This window comes from Eleginops maclovinus, chromosome 1 (assembly GCF_036324505.1).
Source record: "Eleginops maclovinus isolate JMC-PN-2008 ecotype Puerto Natales chromosome 1, JC_Emac_rtc_rv5, whole genome shotgun sequence".
Lineage (NCBI taxonomy): Eukaryota > Metazoa > Chordata > Actinopteri > Perciformes > Eleginopidae > Eleginops > Eleginops maclovinus.
Genome location: NC_086349.1, coordinates 27,898,446 through 27,908,158, shown reverse-complemented (window position 1 = coordinate 27,908,158; position 9,713 = coordinate 27,898,446). Strand labels below are relative to the sequence as shown.

Here is a 9,713-nt window from a genome sequence, read left to right as displayed (position 1 = left end):
TGATGACTAATATATACTTTTTATACCTTTTATTTTTGTGGAGTTTTAAATGCAGGACTTTTGGTTATCAGAGTCCAGTGTCAGGTGGTACTTCTTCCATAACATAAACTAATAATAGGCATGTGGAGTACTTCAAATTGTACTTAAATAAATCAGGTAAAGAACTGAGTTACTTTCCACCATCCTGGTAGGTAATCTAACTGAGCTGTTCTTTGTTGAACGAACACAGGAACATTTGCATCTTTAAAGCAGGAACTAGTTGATGTTGATGTTGATGTTGATGATGATGATGATGATGAGCTCCTCAGCTCCTCTTCCTCTCTGCAGAACAACACACAGCTTCTAACTGCGAGTACAAATACTTCCTGTCTTCGTGTTTTTAAGAAATATTACATTTTCTCTGAAACAGTTTTGCTCTTTGTCGACTGTCTAATGTTTACACTTTACACGCGGAGGGATACGTTCAGGTGACACCTTCAGGGGCCGCCGGGACTCGTTGTTTAAATATCCAGTGTGAGCCGTCTGATTGGTCGGTTCTGCTTTTTATAACATCCGCACACACAGCTCGGTTCCTGCAAAATGTATTGAGAGTGACAAATGTTTTAAAGTAGTTATACATGTATAACTATATAAACTATAATCCTCAACATAGTGTGAGGAAGACAGAGTGATGGGGCTTTATGAAAACCTGCTCCATGTAATTCAGCTGGGGGGGGGGTTACTTGAGTAAAGTAGAAGTACTCAGATCTGGTACTTGAGTAAAAGTAGAAGTACCAGAGTGTAGTACTCTCAGAATTATACTTCAGTACAGTACTGAGTAAATGCATTTACTTCCCAGCTCTGATTCTTGTACATCATCATCTTTATGCATTTGATGGTGGCATGATGTTCAGGCTATTCTATCCCTCAGTTTAGCCTTCACACAGCCCTCACACAGCTCAGTTTATCAAAAAGCCTCTTAGAAGGTAAAGGTGTTTGGTGCACGTTCTGTCCCCAATAAGGTCTAGGGGGAAGTGGAGACTATAACACACACCAACCATTATTACGGAGTTAGTGCGACCGAGGGTTTAGAGTTACAGGATTTCATTGATAGCCCTGGTGTGGATAAATCGACTGGAGTAAAAAAGAGAACAGAGATCACATAATGCAGGGCAGTTTGGAGTCACAGATCACCTTAAGACCACCATCACGGTTTCCTTTTCAGCTTGCTTATACTCCAGCTGCTTTAAATATTCAGATTTAGATTAATAATGCAAACTTTAATCACCAATAATGCGTCCTGTGATAGGGCCAAATAAAACGTTACATTCCCCGCCGTACATTTTCTCAAAATTTAGATTTTCTTCTCAGAATTTAAATTTCCAGTATAAACTTTAACTCGACCAGGTGCAAAATAAAAGAGATACACATAATAAAGCATGAATTAGAATAATAATACTACAATATTAAAATGTGTATAACTCTGCATGATGAGTCAAAGTATTTTGATGACTTGAATTAGAGATTAAAGCTTCATCATTATTCGCTGGATTACAGACGGAGAGGATCAGGCTTTAATTTCTCGGAGAGTTTATTCACGTCTCAGGCAACAGTGAAGGTTAATGTACAGCTTTATAAAATAAAATCCTCACATGCAGCTCTGTGATTCCTTCAGGGACAAAATAATCAACTGGCACAATTCAGTCATTTTCTAAAATCTCTAAATATATAATCTGAGCGCGACGATAAACCTTCTGTATTAAAGAGAATCTAAAACAGTTACAAAAGGATGGATGAGGCAACACGGACGTCCGGTGCAGGCCGAGTCGTAAGGCGTGTAGCAGCAGCTTCCCTCCCCATGAGTAGAAATATATTGCACTTTGAAGACAGACTGAAAAAATAATCTCACAGGTGGCGAGCGAGGAGTCATGCAGCTCTCCTCCTCCTCTGAGAGTTCACCGTGGTTCTGTCTGAGAGGCGTTTAACGTCTAGCTGCCGTCTGTTACTCTCTCTTCTTCTTCTTGAAAATGTAGTGTTTCAAGTGTTCAAGCGGTCAGTTTGAGATGTTTACAACACGGTGCTCATGGAAACACTAACACTGTACTCCACAGGTGGCGCCACAATCTTCTTCTTCCTCTTCTGCAGCGTTCACTTCTCTCGCAGCACACACACTCCGGCGTCGCAGCGCTGCGTCGCCATGGAGGTGACGACCTCCCAGGAGTCGATGACGGGGTCGTAGCACTCGATGCTGCTGAGCAGAGAGTTCCCGTCATACCTGGAGAGAGGAGGCAGGAGGTTTTCTTTGAAGGACTTTTACTTTGTTGTATATTCAAAGTCATCTTTATTATCAATTTAAAAAAGAAGGGCTTTGCTCAGGGACACAGCGACTGCCTGCAGTGGGTCAAGGTGGGATGAACCGGTTCCCCCCGAGCTGAAGATAAGTGCACTAACCCACTGAGATGAGTTCACTTTCCTCGGAATACTGACTTCTATCTCAGATTTTCTTCTCAGAACTTTGACTTTTCTCTAAAATCTGACCCTTGTGTGTCTCACCCTGCGATGGCATACAGTCGTCCTCGCAGCACCGTCGCTCCCACGTAGCAACGCGGCGTCGTCATGCTTGCGACCGTCGCCCAGTAGTCCGTCCGGATGTTATAAACCTCCACAGAGTCCAGATGAGAGACGCCGTCAAACCCCCCCACCACGTAGATGTGGTCGTTCAGCAACGCCACGCCGGCGCCTGGAGGAAGCAGTCAGAGTCGCACAAACACACTCAGACACACACTCCTTGAAGTTGCCCTCATGGTTCTTACCTACCTGAGCGCTTGGTGGCCATGGGGGTGACGCTGGTCCAGTGTCCGGTGTGCGGGTCGTACCGCTCCACCGAGTTCAGGATGTTCAGACCGTCGTATCCTCCTGACAGGAAGCAGCAGCAGGGGATCAGAACATTCAGGAGCTTTTTACAATAAGAATAATATCTATAATTAAAGATCCGTACCGAGGCAGTAGATGAGTCCACTCGCCACCACAAGCCCCGCCCCCTCTCGGGCCGTCTGCATATCTCCCAGCATGCTCCACTGGTCGATGTTCGGGTCGTACCGCTCCATGCTGGTGTGTCGCCGGCTGCCGTCGAAGCCTCCGGCGACATAAATCATATCTGACGACAAAAACAAAGAGAAGGAACTGAATAACAACAACTTATAAACTTTCTACAATAAAACATTTGAAAGAATAAAAATAAGTTGTATTTTAATCAGTGAAAAATACTACATAATACAGGAATAATAATATGAATACAGATCCCTCAGAGCTTTGCCTCCCATGCTTTTAAAAGGACTCTAATATTGTAAACCCTCTGAAGATAATCCCCCTCACCTCCAAGAGTGGTGGCCCCCGCGAGGCCCCTCCGGACGTTCATGGTGGCCACGGTGTACCAGACGCCGTCCTCGTCCGCCGTGTAGTCCAGACACTCCACGGAGCTGAGCCTCGAACGCCCGTCGTAGCCTCCGATCACGTACACCCGGTCATGCAGCGAAACCGTCGCTACGTAGCGTCGCTTACGGGCGATGTTCTGTTCAGGAAACACCGGCAGCGTTAGATACATATATAGCATGTTTTTATTCTCAACATAACGCATGTTTTCTTGCTTCATATATGGACCAAAGGAGTTATAATAAAAGGTCAAAACATGATCAGAAAACACGTCTCGGTTCATTTATCTAATAACCGAAAACAAAAATGAAACCTAATTTTAAAACTTTGAAAATAATTCGATTTTGTATCTGTGTTTTAAACTCACGGGCAGGGAGGTCCACTCCTGGGTCTTGGGGTCGTATTTCTCCACGATGTCGATGGGGGACTGCTGGCTGCCGAACCCTCCGATCACCAGCAGCACCTCTTTGGCTCCTGGGAGAAAATCACAAAACCATCAGAGGACGTTTACAGGAGACCCTGCAGGTGTTCTGCTTCTCAGCATCTCAAATTAAAGTGTTCAACTTTATAATTAACTTTAATAATGACAACAACAATAATATTAATAACTCAATAAAAAAGGAAGGCTCATAATTATAATAAATCTAATATAAAACGTTTCATTAAATGGGAAAAAATATAATTATGAAAAATATAATAATAACAAAATAAATGAAATAAAATGAAAATAAAATAAAATATAATAACTAAATAACATCAATTAAACAGAGTGTTCCCACCTAGCCTGGCCTGTGTGCGGGGGCCCTGCATCTCGCTCCTCAGCTCCGGTCTCAGGTGGAATTTCTTTGCTTCGTCGACAAGGTCTCTGCAGGCCAGGCTGCAGCGGATCAGCGGCTGGAACCAGTCGGAGAGAGCCGGGGGTTATGGAGGGAACACAGTGGGGGGTATTTAATCAGCGCTCAGGGCGTGATCAGAGGAGAGCCTCACCTCGGCGTCGATAACGTCGGTGATGTAGCGCGGCGTCAGCAGCGGCAGCCGGACAAACTCCAGCATGTCGGAGAGGAACGGCTCGCGCTCCTTACGGTTGTGCTTCACCCAGTTCAACACGGCTTCAAACACCGGCTCCTCAGAGTCCACCTGCACACACACATACACGCACACGCACGCACACGCACACACACACGCACTCACACAGAGGAGGGTAGCATAAATACACATATTTAATACCTCCCCTGTGTTTCCCTGTGTTACCTCCCCTGTGTTTCCCTGTGTTACCTCCCCTGTGTTTCCTCACCTGTGTTTCCTCACCTGTGTTACCTCCCCTGTGTTTCCTCACCTGTGTTTCCTCACCTGTGTTTCCTCACCTGTGTTTCCTCCCCTGTGTTTTCCTCCCCTGTGTTTCCTCACCTGTGTTTCCTCACCTGTGTTTCCTCACCTGTGTTTCCCTGTGTTTCCTCACCTGTGTTTCCTCCCCTGTGTTTTCCTCCCCTGTGTTTCCTCACCTGTGTTTCCTCACCTGTGTTTCCTCACCTGTGTTCCCTCCCCTGTGTTTCCTCACCTGTGTTCCCTCACCTGTGTTTCCTCACCTGTGTTCCCTCCCCTGTGTTTCCTCCTCTGTGTTTCCTCACCTGTATCTCGTCGCACTTGATGAGCTTCTCTACCTCGGCCTGGCAGAGCAGCATGAACTCCTCGTGCTGGACGACCTCGGAGAAGTGTTTCTGGGAGAAGAGCTCGGCCGCCTGCATCAGTTCCAGACAGTTGTGAGTCTCTGCAAAGTCCCGGATCCCCAGGCAGTTGGTGGGGTCCAGTTGACCCTCCAGGAAATCACAGCAGGCCCGCTTCACTCCTGTTGAAACAGGGGGAAACATGTCTTAAACACACAGACATCTTCTCAAATAAGACCCTCTTTGTTTGAGGAAGTTTGATAGAAATCCTTTGAAAGACTCTCCCTGACCCACAGGTACCCCCCTCTGTAATCACAACCTCATGAGCGCACGGTTGTCTTCTCAGCGTTTGAGTCGATGCACCTGAACGCACCTTTGAGCTGCAGCAAGCAGGCGGCCGGCAGCAGCTCCTGAACGTTCTCCACCGTCACCAGAACCGTCTCCGTGTACACGAAGTCCAGCAGGATCTCCATCGTAGCTGCAGTCAGACCCTGGATATCCACGAAGGACTTCCCCTTCTCTGCCAGCTACACACACACACACACACACACACACACACACACACACACACACACACACACACACACACACACACACACACACACACACACACACACACACACACACACACACACACACACACACACACACACACACACACACACACACACACACACACACACAGTCAGGTGGGATTAACTGCATGTATACTCTGCAGCAAATACTATGTTTGTCTTGTAGCCTATTACGCACAATGTGTCGGAGCGATAGCCAATAGAAGCGGGCGTGTTCCATAGTGATGTCACTATGCTACGAAGGTAAACAAAAGAGTTTTGAATAACAACTCAAAGCCCCTCTGAACCATCGTTAGAGTCTTACCTCGCTGGTGAACATGGCGCAGAAGTAGTCGCTGCAGGCGGCGAGGACGATCCTGTGAGCGGGGAAGTCGGCATTGTCGACTCTCAGCGTGATGTCGCACAGCGTGTTACTCTTCCTCAGGGCGTTCATGGCGTTCAGGATGGACTTGGCATGAGAGTTGGTCATGATGTCTTTGGGAGCCATGTTTCCTCCGGAGTCGCTGCCCAACCTCAGACTGCTACAGGAATCTGGAATATAATCTCCCTTAAATCAGACTGTAGTTCACCTGCAGTAAATCCAGCAGCTACCCTGCAGTATACAAAGCCATTCAAACTAGCTGCACCTTTACCAGCTCTGAGAACACTTTAATGATCAATCATTATAAAACATATCAGAGATATTATTCTGAAATGGACCAATCAGACAATGACTACTTTTACTGTCACTACTTTAAGTACATTTAGAGGAGAGTACTTTCTACTTTCACTGGAGGAACATTTAGAATACTTTCACTGTGACAGAGTATTCCTACACTCTGGTACTTCTACTTTACTCAAGTACAAGATCTGAGTACTTCTACTTTACTCAAGTACAAGATCTGAGTACTTCTACTTTACTCAAGTACAAGACCTGAGTACTTCTACTTTACTCAAGTACAAGACCTGAGTACTTCTACTTTACTCAAGTACAAGACTGAGTACTTCTACTTTACTCAAGTACAAGACCTGAGTACTTCTACTTTACTCAAGTACAAGACCTGAGTACTTCTACTTTACTCAAGTACAAGACCTGAGTACTTCTACTTTACTCAAGTACAAGACCTGAGTACTTCTACTTTACTCAAGTACAAGATCTGAGTACTTCTACTTTACTCAAGTACAAGATCTGAGTACTTCTACTTTACTCAAGTACAAGACCGGAGTACTTCTACTTTACTCAAGTACAAGATCTGAGTACTTGTACTTTACTCAAGTACAAGACCTGAGTACTTCTACTTTACCTCAAGAACAAGACCTGAGTACTTCTACTTAACTCAAGTACAAGACCTGAGTACTTCTACTTTACTCAAGTACAAGACCTGAGTACTTCTACTTTACTCAAGTACAAGACCTGAGTACTTCTACTTTACTTAAGTACAAGACCTGAGTACTTCTACTTTACTTAAGTACAAGACCTGAGTACTTCTACTTTACTCAAGTACAAGATCTGAGTACTTCTACTTTACTTAAGTACAAGACCTGAGTACTTCTACTTTACTCAAGTACAAGATCTGAGTACTTTTACTTTACTCAAGTACAAGACCTGAGTACTTCTACTTTACTCAAGTACAAGACCTGAGTACTTCTACTTTACTCAAGTACAAGACCTGAGTACTTCTACTTTACTCAAGTACAAGACCTGAGTACTTCTACTTTACTCAAGTACAAGATCTGAGTACTTTTACTTTACTCAAGTACAAGACCTGAGTACTTCTACTTTACTCAAGTACAAGACCTGAGTACTTCTACTTAACTCAAGTACAAGATCTGAGTACTTCTACTTCACTTAAGTACAAGATCTGAGTACTTTTACTTTTACTCAAGTACAAGACCTGAGTACTTCTACTTTACTCAAGTACAAGACCTGAGTACTTCTACTTTACTCAAGTACAAGACCTGAGTACTTCTACTTTACTCAAGTACAAGATCTGAGTACTTTTACTTTTACTCAAGTACAAGACCTGAGTACTTCTACTTTACTCAAGTACAAGACCTGAGTACTTCTACTTTACTCTAGTACAAGACCTGAGTACTTCTACTTTACTCTAGTACAAGACCTGAGTACTTCTACTTTACTCAAGTACAAGATCTGAGTACTTCTACTTTTATTCAAGTACAAGATCTGAGTACTTCTACTTTTATTCAAGTACAACATCTGAGTACTTCTACTTTTACTCAAGTACAAGATCTGAGTACTTCTAATTTACTCAAGTACAAGACCTGAGTACTTCTACTTTACTCAAGTACAAGATCTGAGTACTTCTACTTTACTCAAGTACAAGATCAGAGTACTTCTACTTCACTTAAGTACAAGATCTGAGTACTTCTACTTTTACTCAAGTACAAGATCAGAGTACTTCTACTTTACTCAAGTACAAGATCTGAGTACTTCTACTTTACTCAAGTACAAGATCTGAGTACTTCTACTTTTACTCAAGTACAAGACCTGAGTACTTCTACTTTACTCAAGTACAAGATCTGAGTACTTCTACTTTACTCAAGTACAAGATCAGAGTACTTCTACTTCACTTAAGTACAAGATCTGAGTACTTCTACTTTTACTCAAGTACAAGATCAGAGTACTTCTACTTTACTCAAGTACAAGATCTGAGTACTTCTACTTTACTCAAGTACAAGATCTGAGTACTTCTACTTTTACTCAAGTACAAGACCTGAGTACTTCTACTTTAACTCAAGTACAAGACCTGAGTACTTCTACTTTACTCAAGTACAAGATCTGAGTACTTCTACTTCACTTAAGTACAAGACCTGAGTACTTCTACTTTTACTCAAGTACAAGATCTGAGTACTTCTACTTTACTCAAGTACAAGATCTGAGTACTTCTACTTTACTCAAGTACAAGACCTGAGTACTTCTACTTTACTCAAGTACAAGACCTGAGTACTTCTACTTTACTCAAGTACAAGACCTGAGTACTTCTACTTTTACTCAAGTACAAGACCTGAGTACTTCTACTTTTACTCAAGTACAAGATCTGAGTACTTCTACTTTACTCAAGTACAAGATCCTGAGTACTTCTACTTTTACTCAAGTACAAGATCTGAGTACTTCTACTTTACTCAAGTACAAGATCTGAGTACTTCTACTTTACTCAAGTACAAGATCTGAGTACTTCTACTTTACTAAAGTACAAGACCTGAGTACTTCTACTTTACTCAAGTACAAGATCTGAGTACTTCTACTTTACTCAAGTACAAGACCTGAGTACTTCTACTTTACTCAAGTACAAGACCTGAGTACTTCTACTTTACTCAAGTACAAGATCTGAGTACTTCTACTTCACTTAAGTACAAGACCTGAGTACTTTCTACTTTCACTGGAGGAACATTTTGAATGCAGGACTTTTACTATACCAGAGTATTCCTACACTCTGGTATAGTAAAAGTCCTGCATACTGCTTCTACCTGCGCTTGTAAAGTAGTACATGTGCAGTGCTCCTGCAGCCACTCACCGTTAAAGGTCCTGAACACTGTTTCCACCGCTGGGAGGCAATGACTATAACACCTGCAGCTACACATGAGCCATCAGCAGCTACACACCAGCAGCCAGAGCTACACACCAGTACAGAAACACAACCAGTGCAGGAACACAGATTCTGCAGGAACACGACACAAGCTGCGACACACACCAACAACAGAGTGGATAATACCTGTGTGTGCAGAACAGCTGATCCAAAGCTAACTGAGCCCTGCTAGCTCTCAGAGTCCTGCTGTCAGTCAGAGACGAGCCTTTAAACTACAGGTAATCCATGGTGACTCTGACAGCTCCCACTGTAACCCCACACACTCTCAGATATCACTAATATGGAGTTACATCACCCCCCAGAGCGGCTTTAAAGCAGGTAAAACCTCTCGTTTGCAGCAGCAGGGTCACAGCTCTACAGACGTAAACAGAACATTACGTCACCATACGTGCGCGCTCCCGCCGCCCAAACGGAGACGCGAGGCACGCAGTTTGACGTCACGTTCCACTCCAGTCCGCTAGGTGGTGGAAATGCGC

At 43.7% G+C, this 9,713-nt stretch overlaps 1 protein-coding gene across 2 annotated transcripts; it reads right to left on the bottom strand.

Moving 5' to 3' along the window:
• Positions 1–1,552: 1,552 nt before the first annotated feature.
• On the bottom strand, positions 1,553–9,620 carry klhl12 (kelch-like family member 12). 2 transcript variants are annotated; one of them, XM_063879888.1, is made up of 12 exons: positions 9,166–9,620; positions 5,955–6,181; positions 5,449–5,602; positions 5,040–5,257; positions 4,399–4,548; positions 4,191–4,305; positions 3,779–3,885; positions 3,355–3,550; positions 2,978–3,136; positions 2,797–2,895; positions 2,533–2,719; positions 1,553–2,254 (listed from the first exon to the last, which is right to left on the bottom strand). In XM_063879888.1, the coding sequence occupies exons 1-12, from the start codon at positions 9,230–9,232 to the stop codon at positions 2,128–2,130; spliced, it is 1,806 nt and encodes a 601-aa protein (XP_063735958.1). In that variant the 5' UTR covers positions 9,233–9,620; the 3' UTR covers positions 1,553–2,127. The 2 variants fall into 2 exon arrangements, with proteins under 2 accessions (XP_063735958.1, XP_063735966.1); XM_063879896.1 differs by having other exon boundaries at positions 9,364–9,620.
• Positions 9,621–9,713: the final 93 nt, after the last annotated feature.

Coding starts and splice junctions, on each gene's coding strand:
- klhl12 (XM_063879888.1), bottom strand. CDS start 9,232: ATGTGTAGCTGCAGGTGTTATAGTCATTGCCTCCCAGCGGTGGAAACA. Junction 5,258..5,448: donor CTGCTTGCTGCAGCTCAAAG/GTGCGTTCAGGT, acceptor CTGTTTCAACAG/GAGTGAAGCGGGCCTGCTGT. Junction 3,551..3,778: donor AGGAGTGGACCTCCCTGCCC/GTGAGTTTAAAA, acceptor TTTCCTGAACAG/AACATCGCCCGTAAGCGACG.